Source organism: Mchenga conophoros, linkage group LG23 (genome assembly GCF_057382185.1).
Source record: "Mchenga conophoros isolate Kocher_MC1m ecotype Shallow Benthic linkage group LG23, M_conophoros_male_GT1.1, whole genome shotgun sequence".
Taxonomy (NCBI): Eukaryota; Metazoa; Chordata; class Actinopteri; order Cichliformes; family Cichlidae; genus Mchenga; species Mchenga conophoros.
Window position 1 is genome coordinate 6,676,591 of NC_140547.1, and position 17,701 is coordinate 6,694,291.

General features: G+C 38.4%; 2 protein-coding genes across 4 annotated transcripts; both read right to left on the bottom strand.

Annotated features, from left to right (window-relative positions):
• Positions 1–495: 495 nt before the first annotated feature.
• Positions 496–7,619, bottom strand: LOC146546535 (cytochrome P450 2J4-like). Of its 2 annotated transcripts, none has more exons than XM_085266395.1 (9): positions 7,366–7,619; positions 6,718–6,871; positions 6,488–6,601; positions 6,074–6,234; positions 4,614–4,790; positions 4,379–4,517; positions 4,003–4,190; positions 1,590–1,731; positions 496–1,112 (listed from the first exon to the last, which is right to left on the bottom strand). In XM_085266395.1, the coding sequence occupies exons 1-9, from the start codon at positions 7,564–7,566 to the stop codon at positions 937–939; spliced, it is 1,452 nt and encodes a 483-aa protein (XP_085122521.1). In that variant the 5' UTR covers positions 7,567–7,619; the 3' UTR covers positions 496–936. The 2 variants fall into 2 exon arrangements, with proteins under 2 accessions (XP_085122521.1, XP_085122520.1); XM_085266394.1 differs by having other exon boundaries at positions 6,469–6,618; positions 6,712–6,871; positions 7,366–7,617.
• A 3,296-nt stretch (positions 7,620–10,915) lies between these two features.
• On the bottom strand, positions 10,916–17,548 carry LOC146546536 (cytochrome P450 2J2-like). 2 transcript variants are annotated; one of them, XM_085266374.1, is made up of 9 exons: positions 17,253–17,548; positions 15,795–15,941; positions 15,504–15,618; positions 14,018–14,178; positions 12,953–13,129; positions 12,719–12,857; positions 12,273–12,460; positions 11,686–11,827; positions 10,916–11,408 (listed from the first exon to the last, which is right to left on the bottom strand). In XM_085266374.1, exons 1-9 carry the CDS (start codon positions 17,463–17,465, stop codon positions 11,233–11,235), a joined length of 1,458 nt encoding a protein of 485 aa, XP_085122500.1. In that variant the 5' UTR covers positions 17,466–17,548; the 3' UTR covers positions 10,916–11,232. The 2 variants fall into 2 exon arrangements, with proteins under 2 accessions (XP_085122500.1, XP_085122499.1); XM_085266373.1 differs by having other exon boundaries at positions 15,485–15,634; positions 15,779–15,941.
• Positions 17,549–17,701: the final 153 nt, after the last annotated feature.

Here is a 17,701-nt window from a genome sequence, read left to right on the forward strand (position 1 = left end):
AAAGATTTTTTTTTTTAAATGACATAACAGAAAACTGCTCAGTGACATGGAAATTAAACACATCCTGGATCTTAAATGTGTTTTAGAAAAATTTTAAAAGAAACTTACAGAGAACTCTTTAGAGAAATCGATTTGCACTCGAACATCTTTTCTCACTGAGCCCGTTTGCTAGCGTTTGTAGTCCCGCAAAGTACTTCAGCCTCAACTGTTTAAAAGTCTCTAGCTATCTTGGCTTTTGTGATTTTCTTTCACAAGATATTTTCCATCTGTAACTTCAAACGGTTTACAGGGAAAACCCAGAAGTTTGACGGGGTGCATGTTCGTGAGATAAAGGTGGCTTGAGGTTTAAGGCAGTTTTCAGAATTAATACTCCTTCATGTTCATGGTTCAAATTCAGAAACTCTCTGAAAGTGTTACTTTTCACAAGTGACATGACAAAATTTGGTATTCTTAACACAAATACTATAAATAAAAAATACACAAATTTTTAAATGATTCAACCTTTTATTGACATTTCATTTTCTTTCACATAAACTTTATGCTCCACAGAACTTTTTTTTTTTTAATAATCAATCTTTAAACTACAGTGATTTTAAGAGAGCGACAGTAAAGAGCGGCACGTTGTGTTTTTTTTTCAACTTCCAAACCTCAGAATAAAACCACAGTGTGAAATTTAACAAATAGCGGTCTGAATGAGAAACATACAGTTTATTCAAGGACGTCGCGTTTTAACTACAAAGACAATGTGCAGAGGAAGCGACTGCAGGAAATTGCATACCAGTGATTTCTTTTAAGGAGTTTGTTTTATTTACTTTTGCACACTTGAATATTTTAGATTGCAGAAAGCCCTCCTTCCTGAATAAACTATACCCTCAAATTTGAGATAGATAAAGATACATGCAAAGAAACATGGCATTTTATGTGCCATTTATTGCTTTATCGTGGTACAGCACAGAGGCGATAAGGTTTGGGGGCCCGAGCTACTCCCAACTTGAACTCCAGACTGGGCTGCTCTCCAGCAGGTGCAGTGAATGAAAATCTCTGGAGGAGGGAGGTAAAGAACAGGAATAACTCCATCCTGGCCAGCTGTTCCCCAAGACACACACGCTTACCTACGAATACACCAGAAGTTGAGTGATTTCATTCACAAGGACATTCACCTTAATTCACAGATATTTTTGTAGTTCTTCACACATGAAGTCTGTAAAATGTTGGGAAAAGCATTTCAGGACACTGGCTAAACTTTCCATATCTCATGTGTAGCACACAACGGGACACATTACTGGAAATACTCTTCTTTATTTAAAAGAAGGGTGCCAGCACAAAAAAAAAAAAAAAGCACACTTTTTGTACTAGGAACCCGGCAGGTTAAAGTTTAATGCTATGAAATTTGCATATGCATATGCACTTCAATCAGGGAAGGTCTTCAACAGATCAGAGTCTTTGTGGGAAAACTGGTGTTTTGCTTCCTATCTGAACCCTTTCTGGTGTTCCACGAAGCTATAACATTTTATAGTGCCCCTGTAAACACATACCCATAAAAAACATGCAACTGTGTTACAGGATATGTGGAGTAACTACTGACTAACCTGCAGCGAAAGGCATAAAGGCTTCTCTCTTCCTGAATTTACCATCCTGGTCCAGAAAATGTTGAGGGTTGAAGGTGTGTGGAGTTTCCCACATCGATTCATCACACAGGACCGAGTGCAGTAAAGTTATGATTATGGTACCCTGAAAAAATACAATTGAAGTAAATGATTTTACTAGTTTGTTTCCAATGCAAGTTTTGAAACAAAGTTTTGGACAGAATCAAGAATTCTCAAGAATTTAGAAACTTAAAAATGTCAAAAATAATAAAATGTGCAATTGTTAATTGTGTTAATTTGCTAGTTGGTGGAAAATCAGCTCATGGAAGAAGCTAATTCCTATAACTAAAGAGCAGGGCTATTAAATGGATTATTGTGTTACATTACACAATTATCCATCCATCCATAATCTCTACAGTCTGTCCTGGGTCTACCCCGAGGCCTTCTCCTGACAGGGCATGCCTAAGACACATCACTCAGTACTACAGATCCTACAGATGCCCGAACCACCTAAACTGGCTTCTTTTGACAGGTAGGAGTAGCAATCTACTCTGAGCCCTCCTCGAATGTTGGAACTTGCCGTCCTGTGCTACAGTAGAGTGACATCTCATCTTTAATCCATAAAGTTTAATATGATGTTGGCCCAACCTTTGCAGCTATAACAGCTTGGACACTTCTCAGAAGACTTTCCAGAAGGTTTAAAGGTGTGTTCATGGGAATTATTGACCATTCTTCTACAAGCACATTTGTGAGGTCAGACACTGATGTTGGATGAGAAGGCCTGGCCTGCCATCTCTGCTCTAATTCATCCCAAAGGCTTTCTATCTATAGGTCAGACTGTGTGCAGGCCAATCAAGTTCTTCCACATCAAACTTGCTCATCTGTGTCTTTATGGGCTTTGCTTTGTGCACTGGTGCACAGTCATGTTGGAACAGGAAGGATCCAACCTCAAACTGTTCTCACAATGTTGGAAGCATGAAATTGTCTAAAATTTCTTTGTATGCTAAAGCATTAAGAGTTCCTTTGAATGGAACTAAGGGGGAGAGCTCAACTCCTGAAAAACAGCTCCACACCATAATCCCCCCTCCACCAAACTTTACACTTGGCACAATGCTGGCACCTGACAAACCCAGAGAACACGTATCCATTGCTTTGGAGTCCAGTGGCAGCGTGCTTTTCGCAGCGTGCATCTGTTGGGTTTCCTTTGCTCTTGGTGATGTCAAGATTGCAGCTGCAGCTCTATTCCATCAAGTTCTCTGTGCACTGCTCTTGGTCTAATCTGAAAACCACGTGAAGTTTGGAGGTCTGTAGTGATTGATTGTTTGACTCTGCAGAAATTTGATGACCTCTGTGCTCTGTGCGCCTCAGCATCTGCTGGCCCCCACTATGTGATCATGGCTGTGTTGCCGTCGTTCCCAATTGGTTCCACTTTGTTATAACACCACTAACAGTTGACTGTGGAATATTTAGTAATGAGGAAATTTCATGACTGGACCTGTTACACAGGTGACATCCTATCACGGTACCACGCTGGAATTCACTGAGGTCCTGAGAGCTCCCAGTCTTTCACAAATGTTTGTAGTAGCAGTCTGCATGCTAAGGTGCTTGATTTTATACACCTGTGGCCATTAAAGTGCCAGGAAGACCTTGATTTAGTGATTTGGATGAGTAAGTAATTACTTTTGACAATATAATGTATTTATGTCTGTGAAGGTTGTCAGTCATCCAGGTTATGGTAATCTAGTGCACTTGGAAGGAAAAGCGACTGGACTTCTCTAAGTTTCTTGAAGGATCCTGCAACACGGGGCAGAAAATGTTCCCTCCAAGCCACAAGAGAGAGAGAAGGAGCACACAGATGTAACGAACGCTCTTAAAGCATGTGGTTATCGAATCAGCAAAGATACTGTAAAAAAGGTCAGACATCAACTAGGGAGAAACAGAAGGAAAACAGAATAGCATTGTCAGCACTGTCATCTCCTATCATCCCTTTATCAGAGAAACTCAGGAGAGACTTCTCCAAACACCTCATCCTAGTGTACTTCAGACCTTTGGCTCATGTGATTAGGCAGATGATCAATAGTGGGCCAGTGACCCTCTTAAGGGACATTCCTAATATGGCTTAAATCCGGGACTCTCCACCAGAAGCTTCTCAGATGAGAGGTGAAAAATCTTCAAGAAACTTAAAGAAGTTCCTGAGATAATGTATTTATATATTTATACGCCTCTAGAGTTGGCGTATAAAGGAGGATTTTTAGTACTTTAAGTGAAATACCCAAATTCCCAGCATGTTTTTGGTTTTGATTATTATTATTACATTTAATCTGTCTAAAAACATTCTTAATTATCTGATAAAAGGATAGGTCATTTCAAAAAATGACAAAAACCTCACTTGGGAAATAACATATGAACTGTATACCTTTGGGATTGCATAGTTATCCAGTGTGGTGTCTTTGCTTGTCATGTGAGCCAAATTGAGGGGGATGATGTTGGCCATTCTCTGAATCTCATGAACGACAGCATCAGTATAGGGCATTTTTTCTCTGTCACTCATAGAGGGCTGTCTGGATGAACCAACCACAGCATCTATCTCAGCCTGGACTCTCTCTGCACAGTGAAAACAGGAAACAATGTGAGTCTGTGTGCAGCATAGATGACTTACAGGGAAAGTTTACACATCTTACACGCATCCTCTCACAATACATATGATCTCTTAGGGACCCCCTGAGAATATAAAGAGATGGCAAATTGATTAGAAAATATGTAGTAAAGGTGGATGTGATTCATAAACACACCTTGTATGTCAGGGTAGTAGATCATGTAAAGCAGTCCCCAGTGTAAAGTAGTGGTTGTAGTTTCAGTTCCAGCACCAAAAAGATCCAGAGCGCAAAAACACAGATTTTGTAAATCAAAACCAGATTCTTTGTTCTCCTTCTATAAGTGTGAGAGAGGATCAAAAATGTGTTACATGCCAACAAATCACACATTTTATTAGAAATGTAGACAACAGACAAGGAGCACTTTACTCACCTCTCCCATTTCTATGAGAAAAGCATCAATGTAATCTCTTGGTGATGAAGGGTCAATATTTTCTTTGTGTTCATTGACCTTTACCTTTACAAACTCAATTAACTGTTGTACCAGAAATAATATTTCCTTGTGAGATCCAGGAATCCACTTCATCAGCCAGGGCATTGTGTTGTACATCTACAGAGTTCGAAGACAGTTTCAGGTACACCTGTTGACTACTGGCTTTTACACCAGATAACTCAAGAACTACAGATATTTGGAAACCCCTTCAAATGTCATGAAATATTAGATCCCAAAACACAAGGAGATGTAAACAAGAACTGAGGTTGTTTTTCTTTTCTCTTAAGAAGTGAAGATATAAATTTCTTGACCTCCTTTCAGATTCCCCACACTAGTCCTTTAATGTATATTTTGTCCTCCCTCCAGTCACCCCCAACCGGTCACGGGAGATTTTCAACCATACATACATTAAACAAAAATCACATTGGGGAGACAGGTCAGAACAGGTAGCGTAAAGAAAAACAATGAAATGTACGAGACAAAAGGGCAATGGAGGAGAAAAAAGAGGACTGTACTCAGACTGAGCTCCTGATAGGGGATCAGTATGAGAACAGAAAACAAAAACTCCTCATCACAGAAGCACATGAATCTTCACATCATAAGACCATGAAAACACGTGACAAGCAACAGGGGTGGGTGAGTAGGTTTAGAGTAAGGCAATGTAAACAGGTGGTGGCCCCTCCCTGGGCCTGGTTCTTTCTGAGATTTGTTTCTGTAAAGAGGGAGTTTTTCCTTCCCACTGTTACCAAGTGCTTGCTCATAGAGGATCATCTGCCTTTAGGTGTTTTCTCTGTATTATTGTAGGGGTCTTTACCTCACAACATAAAGCACCTGGAGACGACTGTTGATATAGTGTTGTAAATAGAGCTGAATTCAATTGCCTAATCTAACTAAACATAAAGTAGTTAGAACTTCCCCTTAACTAGAAACAACAGTTTCATGTCATACAGAAATTTTTGGATTGGAAATAAAGCTACTGTTGGCTGCTTGTCGACTGATTTAGCTGATTTTTAAGTCGGATGTCCTTATTTATGCAACTTCAATGGGATTTATGTTTCAAACATAAAATAATCTTTTGCTTGTTTGGTGACTGTGTAAACTTTTACACTATGGATCCTACAATTGCAGCAAAAATACGACTGGTTAATTTTAACAATATCAGCAACACGGACAATTTTAGTGCCAGATCAGTACTTTTACCTTTGATTCATAAAATAGATTTCACACAATAATATTTGTGTACATTTACATGACTCATAGTTTGAATACGCACCTTTTAGTTTTAGTAGACTGACATTACTGTATTCGTTTTCAATAAAATTTCTTCGGCAATGTTTCAAATTAAACACATTTTAGTTACAGAATAAAATAATGAATAAAATTATTGGATGTATTCTCACCTGTACTGACAAACTTCCCTGTAAATGCATAATCTTGTTGAATTTCTGGAGAATAGACTGAAACTCCTTGTCAGTGTAGTCGAATCGATTCCCAAACACCAAACAGCAGATGATGTTGGACACAGCGTTGTTTATCAGTGACTGGGTATTAAAGGGCTTTCCTGTAAAATACATAAAAAAGACTGAGGAACCCTTGCATCATGTCAAAATAATAAAGAAAACTGGGACCCAAAACATCACAAACAAAACATCAAATATGATGAGTCACTGGACAACGCATGTTATATGAATCGCATGCAACAGGTGTCATGATACCTAAGTACACAATGTATGTAGCTGTTGGTGCATGCGTTTGTCTTCAAAGTTGAAGGTAGTGTGAGTTAATTTTTTTGTGCCTTGCTTATCTGCAAAAGCCTCTATGAGGTACTGGCACTCCTGCTGGATGGATAAGTCCAGGGTCTTCTTGCCCAGACCAAAGTTTCTGAGAGTGTGAAGAGCAAATCTCCTCTGTTGCTTCCATGGATAACCATTTGACATCACAAGACCTTTTAGGAACATACAGAAACATTAACTCCAAAATGGTGTAAATTGAGCCTGATCTTGCTCAACTTCAAATATGAAAATACAACCAACTCCACCTCTGTTTTCTGCTAGTTCAAATATGGGTATGACAGGACGATCAATTAAGTCTTCTCCTTTTTGTACCAAGGCCTCTTTCACAGACTTGTAGCCATTCACGACCACAATTCTTCCACCAAATAGTCGCAGGCTGAAAACGTTTCCATACTTCTCTGCAAACTGAACACAGGCATTGACATTGTGGTTGACCACTGAGTGGACATATTTTTTAAGAAGTCACTGTCATGTGATTGCCCATTTCAGTTTTAACCCCCAAGTTTAACTGTTTCTTATCAGCTGCTGAAATCTATTTAAAAGTATAATTTCTAATGCTGGTTGGATTTTTCAGTTACCCTTTTTTAAAATCTGGAGGACAAATTACTTAATCAACAATATAAAATTAATAGCATGTATCAATATTGTGCCCCCCACCCCGACCCCCAGTAAAGAGAACAAAGGGGAATCTGGAATAGAGTTCAGTTTGGCTATCTTGCATTTAAGTTAATAATTTACTATTTACCTGACATGTTTAGGACTTTTTTAAAAAAACAAAACCTCACATTTACTGATTTACTTAAATCAATACGCAAAAAGTGCAGTGTGATATAGCTGAGTGTTGTTTACGCTTCTGACCCTTTATTTTCGACTACACAGCAATAAAGCTATTTCTATACCTCTGCGAACTGCAAGTGAAGCCTGGCAGGTTGGATACGCCAAAGATCACCAATGAAAGCAAGAGCCCACGGTCCAGGAGGAAAGTTTTTTGGCACTCTGTTCTTCAAAAAATCAGTCAGAAGCAGGAAAACACACACAAATAGTAAAATGCTCCCGCCGTCAATCCACTCCAGGCCGAGCACGCTGTATATTCTCTCCATAGCTTTACTCTGTTATGCAAAAGTAACTCAGTGTTCAGCTACAGGGACAGAATATTATATAACCCAATGCCCGAGAGTACATAACCCAGCCCAAATTCCAGATAAAGCTTTGATTACACTCCTAGTTGTTAGAAACAAGGTTTTGGTTTGTTTTTCTCCCCTAAGTTGAGTGAAACATTTAGTTCTGTGACTCAAATTAGCAGAACTGTGGTTTGTCATACAGTGACCGGATGTCTATGCCCATATCTTTTTTTTTTTTTTAAATACAAAAACCCAATCAAGGAGATAAATAATGAAGTCAGTAAAATGAATATTTCTTGCAGTGATGATGCCTTCCCTTGGAGGTTGTCTTTGATTAAATGTGAGTGCTCTTGCACCATTATAATAGCCACATATGGCCAGATTACACTCCAAGTTAATGAACACACCATACATGGGCATTGTATTGTGCTGTAACTGTGTTGTTGCCAGGTAATGGCTGAGGAACACAAAACCGTATTGCACAATACAAACATTGAGAAATGCCCAGGGCAGGCACCTCCGACTGATAGCAGTGTGAACTTAAAAGAAATCAGGCTAAGAAGAATTAGATCAATCCAAACTGGATTCAGTGAAAGATGAATATATGTTACTCACACACACATTTTCATATCAGGCTACGTTTATTTGTTCAGCACATTTAAAACCACAGAAGGTCTTTCAAACTGCTTCACAGTCAGGGCTCAACAATGAATCATTAAAAAGTGTGTAGTTTAATGTCAGAATCTTATATTTGTATACAGTATAATAGTGTATGTAATGTCTAAAGGTTTAATCAAACAGCATGCTGGCTCACAACATAATACAAATAGACAATGGTGAAACAGAAACTGCTTGACATGAAAAATGTAATAAAAGACAAATGTACACTGTAAGAAATAGATGTGTTTAGCTTATACTTGATGGTTTAACGTGCCACGGCACAGAGGATGTAAGGTTTGGGACAACAAGTGGTTCCCAGACTGGGCTGCTCTCCAGCAGGTGCCAAGAATGAAAACCTCTGAAGGAGGGAGGTGAAAACACCCCAAAGTTGTGTCCTGGGGTTGTTCTGCCAAAATGTGCAGCAAAAAAAACAAAGAGATGTCAAAAATCTCTTTCCAAAAGGCACCATAAACAGCAATGAAACGTCTAGTTCTGCTACTCAAATTAGCAGAACTGTGGTTTGTCATACAGTGACCGGATGTCTATGCTCATTATCCTTTTTTTTTTTTAAATACAAAAACCCAACCAAGGAGATAAATAATGGAGTCAGCAAAATGAATATTTTTAGCAGCAATGATGCCTTCCCTCAGAAGTTGTCTTTGATTAAATGGGAGTGCTCTTGTCCCATCATAGGAGCCAAATATCTCCAGATTACACTCCAGGTTAATGAACACACCATACTGTTTGGGTAAGCCAAATATATCTGGACAGGACCACAACATGTGTGACACTGACACTTTTGCAATACCACATTTGTCACACATGGGGGAGACAGTGCCAAATGTTTTGTTAAGTCTTGGCGTAGTGGAGCTTATGCAAGACTTTAAATTCAATCAACCTGGAATTGACAAAAAACCTTTGAATACTGGACAGGCTCTCTTTTGAAAGTTCATCTGAAATCACACTTCAGTTAATTGGTGAAGGCTTCACTAACATGGTTGTGCTAACTGCCATAACGAAAACTGGAAGCTAAATGTTTGGGAGTTTGTGGCATTGAGAAGAGGTCATAAAAAACATGACTTATTTAAAAAAAGCATGAATTTGGGAACAGAGCTCCATCCAAAATGTCTGATTTGAAGGTAGTGATAAAAATATGACTGATGAAAATGCAAACTATTAAACCAGTTGTTTTTTTGTTTTGTTTTTTAAATAAATGACACTGGTGGAAAAATGGATAAGATAAGAGAGTCCTCAAGAGTTTGGGTTTACAGGGAGTTTTAAGAACAAGGAATGTGAACAGCAGAAAAATCAGAAATGTACCCCCAAATCATCTATGAGTGGCATAAATTCACTTTTACTACAGCTGAATTTCCCGACAGCACGCTAAATGATTTGATACATTCCAGGAGATAGGGGACAAACACTGTTGGTTCAGACAAGCAAGTCATCAGCACACAAATTCACAAGACTTTCCATTCTTCCAGATTTTTACACCATGAATTCCTGGGTGACTTCTGTTAACCTATGTAGTGCAGTTTTTCTGTGGACAACTTTGTGGTCACAATACCCATGAAAGCACAGCGACGGCTTGCGTTAACCCTCTGACGACAAAATTTACAATGCCCAGACCCAAGGAGACACGTGGATGCTCGTGATGTGAAAGTACAATACTGGTGTGAATGTGCATGCGCATCTTTTTCTGTGTCAGGTCTGATGCCACAAAAGATAGTGGCATGAGAAACATTTAGCTACCACAAACCACAGAGCTGTTCAGGGTGTGGTACATGATCTGGGTCACTAGTTGAATGACTTAGCAGAAAACACACAACCAGGCAGTGACGCATGTCTGGCAAAGGTCTAGGATTTAAAAGGTCCTTTTTCTTAACTGATGCACCCGTACTAGCCTTTGTGATAATAATTAAGTCTTCTGTGCAATAAGCTGGGAAGGGATTCTCCTATAGGACCACGATGGACAACGAGGGAGGCTGCCACCTTAAAAGGTACCAAAATCAGACATGCACAGATCAAAAAGGAGTGCTTGGCTGTGGTTTAGGCATATAGAGCGCTCCCAAAATAACTTTAGCCTGTACATTTCATTACCCAAATAGACCACAAGCCATTGTTTCCACACTTGAAAGGATACTGTTGCAATGGCTTTTTGTTAATGAGAATAGCAAACTTCAATGCACAGGCAAAGTATGTCTTTGAAAACTGCTTGAATTTGCTGACACACTTTCAAGGCACCTTTCAGCCATGCAGAGACCTTTAGATAATGGAAACTGTCATATGACACACATCATACAGTCGATACTGGAAAAGGTTAGAGACCACAAAAAAACGATGAACCCTAAATGACGCTGAGCTGCATGAATCGAGTCATACTATGAAGTCAGATATTCTCTATTATCATGCTGCAACTTGATCCTCGAAGAGTAGAACTACTACATCAGATTCACATGGGCATTTTATAGTGTTGTAACTGTGTTGTTGCCAGGTAATGGCTGAGGAATACAAAACTGTATTGGACAATACAAACACTGAGAAATGCCATGGACATCTCAAACTGATAGCAGTGTGAACTTCAATAAAAAAACAGACTGAATAAGAAGGATTAGGTCAATCAAAACTGGATTAAGTGAAAGATGAATATATATTACTCACGCACACATTTTCAAGTCAGGTCATGTTTATTTGTTCAGCACATTTAAAACCACTGCTTCACAGTGGCACATAGATTATCACTCAACAATGAATCATTAAAAAGTGTTTAGTATAATGTCAGAATTTTATACAGTTTGTATACAGCAGATATGTAATTTCAGTATATATGTATGTAATTTCTAAAGGTTTTATTAAACAGCATTCTGGCTCATAACATAATAGAAATAGATAATGATGAAACAGAAACTGCTTGACATTATAAAATGTAATGAAAGACAAATGTACACTGTAAGAAATAGACGTGTTTAGCTTATACTTGATGATTTAACGTGCCGCGGCACAAAGGCAGTAAGGTTTGGGACAACGGGTGGTTCCCAGTGTGAACTCCAGACTGGGCTGCTCTCCAGCAGGTGCCGAGAATGAAAACCTCTGAAGGAGGGAGGTAAAGAACAGGAATAATTCCATTCGGGCAAGCTGCTCCCCGAGACACACACGCTTGCCTGATAATACACAATAAGAGTTTCAGTCACTATGCTTTCATCTTACAGAGGTTATTACTACAGCTCTGAAACACACAAAAGAGACACCGATCCCCTGCAAACTCAGTGATGTAAGAAATTGTTTGTAGATATAAGTCGGTGCTCACGAACAGTTAACAGCAAGCAGAAACATGCAACACTTCTTTTACCATATCTTGCTCAAACACCTCTCTTGTTGTTTGCCTACATATTCATTAACAGAATACGTTCACTGAGATAAACTGCCCTCTTGACATACCTGCAGAAAAAGGCATAAAGGCTTCTCTCTTCCTAAAGTTACCATCCTGGTCCAAAAAGTGTTGAGGGTTGAAGGAATGTGGAGTTTCCCACATTGACTCATCATTGAGTACAGAGTGCAATAAAGGCAGGATCATGGTGCCCTGAAGAAACAGGTAAGTTAATTTGTGTTTGTTTAAAAATTATCTCAACTTTTAAGAACAAAATAATTAAACAGGTTAGATGGAAAATCAGCTGATAGAGAAACGAATTATCGTTACATATGTTGAGCAATTAATATTTGGATATTCCAAAAGAGCTACTAAATGTGTTGTATCGTATTATGAGTTGTAAAACACTTGTTATTTAACAACAGATGCACCAAAATGCAGTGGTTGTTTTTTATGTTTAACCATTAGCCCACTGCAATTAATTAAGATATTTCCATCATAAATATTGCGCAAAAACTGTCTTTCTGAGTTTATCTATGCTTTAAAGTGACTGAAAAAAAAAACATTGCTGAATTTAATGAGTTATTCAGTAGCTATATGACCAGAAACCAGAAAAACAAGCATAAGGCTTTGGTAAAATAATTCTTAGCATGAGTACCTTTGGGATTGTGTACTTATCCAATATTGTATCCTTGTTTGTCATGTGTGACAAACTCAGTGGGAGGATGTTGCCCATTCTCTGGATCTCATGAATAACCGCATTGGTATAAGGCATGTTTTCTCTGTCACTCATAGAGGGCTGTCTGGATGAACCAATCACAGCATCGATCTCAGCCTGGACTTTTTCTGTACACAGTTAATAATGTGAGTCTACGTCAAGATTTTTAAAGTTGAGAAAACAATTCAAATCTAAGTAAATATATAAAATAGACTTGAGAGAAAACCCAATCCAGAGACAAAATTAAACAGAGACACACATTACAATGTCACATCAGAAACAATCAATTTTTATATAAATGGCTGACCTATAAGAGGCCGCTGTCATTATAAAGTTGAGATACTTGCAGAATATGTAGTCATAGTGACTATTACTCAGTCACAAACCTTGTATGACAGGATAGTGGATCATATACAGAAGGCCCCAGTATAAAGTAGTGGTAGTAGTTTCAGTTCCAGCACCAAAGAGGTCAAGGGTGCAAGCATTCAAACTACTGAGATCAAAACTTGAATCATTGCCTTCATTCTGTTAGAGGCAAAGATGAAAAAAAAAAAATCTGATGAGATTTCATTAAAAATGCAAAAAGAACAAAAACAGCAGAGATGCAGGACAACACTCACCTTTTCCATTTCTATGAGAAAGGAGTCGATGTAGTCTCTCGGAGATGATGGGTTAAAGTCTTCTTTGTGTTCACTGATCCTGTTTTCTATGTAATTATTTATATTCTTGACCAGAGTAAATGTCTTCTGATGAGGTCCGGGCACCCACTTCATCAGCCAGGGCATTGCGTTGTACATCTACAGCGCAGGAGGACAGTCACTAACTTGTCAGACAGCGTGGATATATCTATGACATTTCTATTTATTTAATAAAAATGTACTAAATTAATTAGCTTTCAAAGAGAGATCCACATTACTGTATGTCCCTATGCGAAAAAGTAAAGAACTCTCTTGTAAAATCATGAATTGACTATGCTTAATCCCATTTTTTGTAAAGACCTTTTAAATCACTTAAATAGAACCTGTCTGACAAAGTAAAGGAGGCTAAAAGATCTTAAAGCACCTGAGAACGGCTTATAAAAACATTTCTAAGTCGCTGGGACTCCACAAAAAAGATCAGAGCCCTTATCCACAAATGAAGAAAACTTGGAACAGTAGTGAACCTTCATAGGAGTGGTCGGCCTACCAAAATGACTTAAAGAGTGCACCACTGATCACCCAGGAGGTCACAAAAGAACCCAGAAGAACACCTAAATAACTGCATGGGGGAATTTCACTGTCAAAACCACTGCTGCCCAAAAAGAACACAAAAGGCTTGTTTCACATTTGTCAACATCTTGATGATCCTCAAGACCTTTAGAAAAATATATAGATGAGACAACATATGGCATAAAGCTAACACAGTATTTCCTAAAAGAACATTATACTAATAGTCAAACTTGATTAAAAAACAAAAACAAAAAAACAACCTAATCAAAGCTGGACTCAAGTAAGATTTAGATGCTTTAAATCAGTGGTCTCTATGTATGAATTACAAATATACAAATCACTGGGACACAGAACAATTCAGGAAGGGAACAATTCAAGGAGAGCCTTTGTAATAATGTGATTCAAATAAATATGACACATGCATTTGCATAAATCCTTTTAATTAGATTACTGAATCCTGGTTTAAAGGAGGCTCACCTGTGCCCACATGGTTACCTCCAAGTACAAAAGCTCATTGAAGTCCTGAAGAATAGACTGATGCTTCTCATCACTGTACTCAAATCGATTTGAAAACACCAAACAGCAGATGATGTTTGACACGGCGTTGTTTAGCAATGGCTGTGCATTAAAAGGCTTTCCTGTAAATAAAAATAAAGTGTGGGTGAGACAGAAAATGGACTCCATGTCCAAAGAGAAGACAAACTTGCTTGATATTTACCAAAAAAGCGTGTATTATATAAGAAAAATTAGCAATTTCATATTTTATATGTTTAGCAGAAAATTAGATAAGGTCATAAGCAATTATCAAACATTTAAAATGTAAAAATTATCATCAAACAGTGTGTGTCTGTGAAGGTTCTCAGTCATCCAGGTCATCATAGTCTAAGGAGCTTGGAAGTCCGAGAAGCTTCTTCAATTCTGAAGAAGCTTCTCGGATTAGAGGTGAAACATCTTCAAGGAACTTAACCCTTTAAGACCTACCATAGAGCCAAGGCCGCCAGAGCTTATATTATATTTTTACATGCTGTGGAGCCATTTTTGGGAGCATTTCAAGTTGCTATACACCAATACAACCATTATAGCCCAGATTTTAATAATATGTATTCATTAAGTGCATAGTAATTACATAAATTGCAAAAAAGTGCAATAAACTACAAAAAAATTGAAAATCGTTTTTGCTTTTTTAACATATATTTGTAGTTAGAGAAATTTAGGAGGCTTATCCCTCAAAACTGTAAATACAAAAAAGTTGCACAAAATAGTTTCCCACCACAGGAAATTTATTTTGAGCGTCTTCATAGTTTTATTTTTGAAATACGCCAATTTTTATACACTGCAGGAAAAACGAAAATAAATATTATACTGCAAATTTGCAAAAAAGCAGCATATGCATCAAAATAAACTATTTCCAGCAGTGCAATATGAGTCCTAAGCATCCCAGAAACGACACAGAAAGTCATAAAGTCAAAGATAACTTTTAAAAAGACCAGTATAGGCCCTGAGGGTAAAAAAGACTACATTTCCGCGAAAATGACGTCACTTCCGGTTTCGGGCAGGTAATGGCGGAAATGCAAAAGTTCGCGCCGACGTCTATTCCAACGCAGGAAGTGTTATGAACAGCTGATCGGATCGGCAAAGCGTGTTTCTGGAATATTATGTTTTTGTTCCTGCAAGCGCTTTTTATGCAGTTTTTGCAAAGCTTTATGTGGAAGGAAACCGTGACCTAGGACAAGCTGATGGCATAAGATGTAAATACAACTCCTCCGGTTTCATATGCAAAAAAAAATTTTGCGCTAGCTTACGTGGTTGCAGTGCTACTGGGATTTAAAAATAGTTACGCAAAACAGAGCGTGCCCGCTCCGATCGGCTCTAAAGGGTTAAAGAAGTCCAGACGCTTTTCTTTCCAAGTTCCTCAGACTATCAAACAGTGTGATTTTTAAATGCCTTGCTGGTCTGCAAAAGCCTCTGTGAGATACTGGCACTCCTGCTGGATGAATTCTGCCAACGTCGTCTTGCCCAGACCAAAGTTTCTGAGTGTCTGAAGAGAAAACCTCCTCCGCTGCTTCCATGGATAACCACTGGAAGCTACAATACCTTTGAAAAAACATATACAAATATACATATTTTGACTGGAAGAGAAACTAGGCATGTTGATCACCATCGTCACGCTAATAAATCTAACTTGGTGCCCATCTGATACTCCAATATTAAGTGTGTAATTAAAAGAAATGAAATCACCTTTATTTCCAAATACATCGTCAACCAAAGGAATTATGGGACGATCTGCAAAGTCTTCTCCTCGTTGGACCAGGGCTTCCTTTACAGACTTGTAACCATTAATGATCACAACTCTATGACCAAAGATTCGAAGGCTGAAAATGTTTCCATATTTCTCTGAAAACTGAATCGACAGTAGATTTAGCTTGTTATTCAACACTTGCATATTTTAGGATAATTTAAAAAGAAATAACTTTTCTGATACAGCTGACTTTTACATTTTTATTCTACCAAAAGAAAACTAAGACTGTAGCAGCTGTGATAAGTGTGACATGTGATACCATGTCCCAAAAAATATAACAACCACAAAACAAGCAAATAAAAACAAAAAACAAGAACTGAAAGCAGCTAATAAAATAAAACAGAAATGCTTGCTTACAAATATTTAATGTCTCTTTACGGGACACTCGGCAGCAAAAAGTAGAAGCTGAAAGGACAATAGCAGCGACTTGAAATGCAGCTCACACTAAGCTTCTAGGCTGTTAGTTATGTTCAGTGTTGCCAACTCCTCAGTAAGGAAAATCGCTATTGGCTGTCCTAAAAGTCGCTAGAAGTCGCTAGATGACGTCATCACCTAATGTGCATAATTGGTCATGCTAATATAATGATAACCTACGCTGTTGGAGAGAGAAATAACATCGTGGAAGAGACATAAAGTTAGCAAAAAACGTCCTAAATGCATTTAGAATTTATTTAGAACTACAAACTTAATTTCTTTTAGCAATTATTGTTTTTTAATGTCACAATTCCAACCCTGCTCCTTTATTCGGGCTTCGACCGGCAAAAGTGACCCGAAATAGGCACTCTGGTGGAGTTACTTTGTGTGTGAGAGTGTGTGTTTATAAGTAGTTTTAAACCTTGTGATCCACAAAACAGCATAACAGTAAAAGAAGAACTGACTGTGTTACAGACAGTGCGGGAGCAGCGGCTTCGCTCATGCGCGATTCATTTGCAGTTTGGACGCACAGGTGTGAACATCTCCTGCAGCTGGGGGAGGACTATCCTCCGCCCGTGGGGTGCCCACGGCAGCACCGCTGCTTGTTGAGAGTAAGAGCAACACGCCCTTTCACGTCAAAAAGTCGTCATAAATAAGTCTCCAATAATTCCAGAAAAAGTCGCCAGATTTGTCGCTAGTCGCTTTTTAGAAAAAAAAAGTCGCTAAGGGGTCTGAAAACTCGCTAAATATAGCGACAAAGTTGCTAAATTGGCAACACTGGTTATGTTACCGAATGTTTTAAAGTCTAATAAAAAAACTGCTCTGCCCCATGTAGCCCAATCTAAGTCTAAATGATTACCAATAACAGAGGAATAAAGGGAACCTATAGCACCATTTAGCTACCTATTTGCAGTAAACGAGTCGCCCCATTTTCTATATGAATATATTCTTCTTCTTAACAGCAACAATGATAATAATAATCGTTACTTTGTATCACACCTCTTCGAACTGCAGATGGAATCTGTTAGGTTGCAGGCGATGAAGATCACCAATAAAAGGGAGAGCCCACGGTCCGGGAGGAAAGTTTTTCGGCACTCGGTTCTTCAGAACATGAGCCAGCAGAAGAAAAAGACAGGAAAAAAATAAAATGCTCCTGCCGTCAACCCACTCCAAGCCGAGAGCGCTGTATAATGTCTCCATAGTTCCGCTCATTCGTGTCACTTTACTGTTTTAACTTTGATTTCACCACAAACTGGAGGCTGGCTTGACTGCAAGTCTCGAATTGGAGGCTGGCTTGACACAAGTATAAAATGGTGGGTGATTATATAACCAAGTGGGTTCGATAGCTGGCCGTCAAAATAAAAGCATTTAATAAAAACATGAAATCAATAACAAGTATCTTACTACGATGATCGTAGCGTGTTTATGTGTGTGTGTGTGTACAATGT

Excerpts from the sequence above, each read along its gene's own strand:
- LOC146546535 (XM_085266394.1), bottom strand. The coding sequence starts at position 7,566 with ATGGAGAGAATATACAGCGTGCTCGGCCTGGAGTGGATTGACGGCGGG. Across the intron at positions 6,872-7,365 it reads TTCACTTGCAGTTCGCAGAG|TTTGCAGAGAAGTATGGAAA; the intron begins GTATAGAAATAG and ends GCCTGTGTTCAG. Across the intron at positions 1,113-1,589 it reads CTTTATGCCTTTCGCTGCAG|GTAAGCGTGTGTGTCTTGGG; the intron begins GTTAGTCAGTAG and ends GTGTATTCGTAG.
- LOC146546536 (XM_085266373.1), bottom strand. The coding sequence starts at position 17,465 with ATGAGCGGAACTATGGAGACATTATACAGCGCTCTCGGCTTGGAGTGG. Across the intron at positions 13,130-14,017 it reads AGGTAACCATGTGGGCACAG|ATGTACAACGCAATGCCCTG; the intron begins GTGAGCCTCCTT and ends CCTGCGCTGTAG. Across the intron at positions 11,828-12,272 it reads ATAAGTACACAATCCCAAAG|GGCACCATGATCCTGCCTTT; the intron begins GTACTCATGCTA and ends CTGTTTCTTCAG.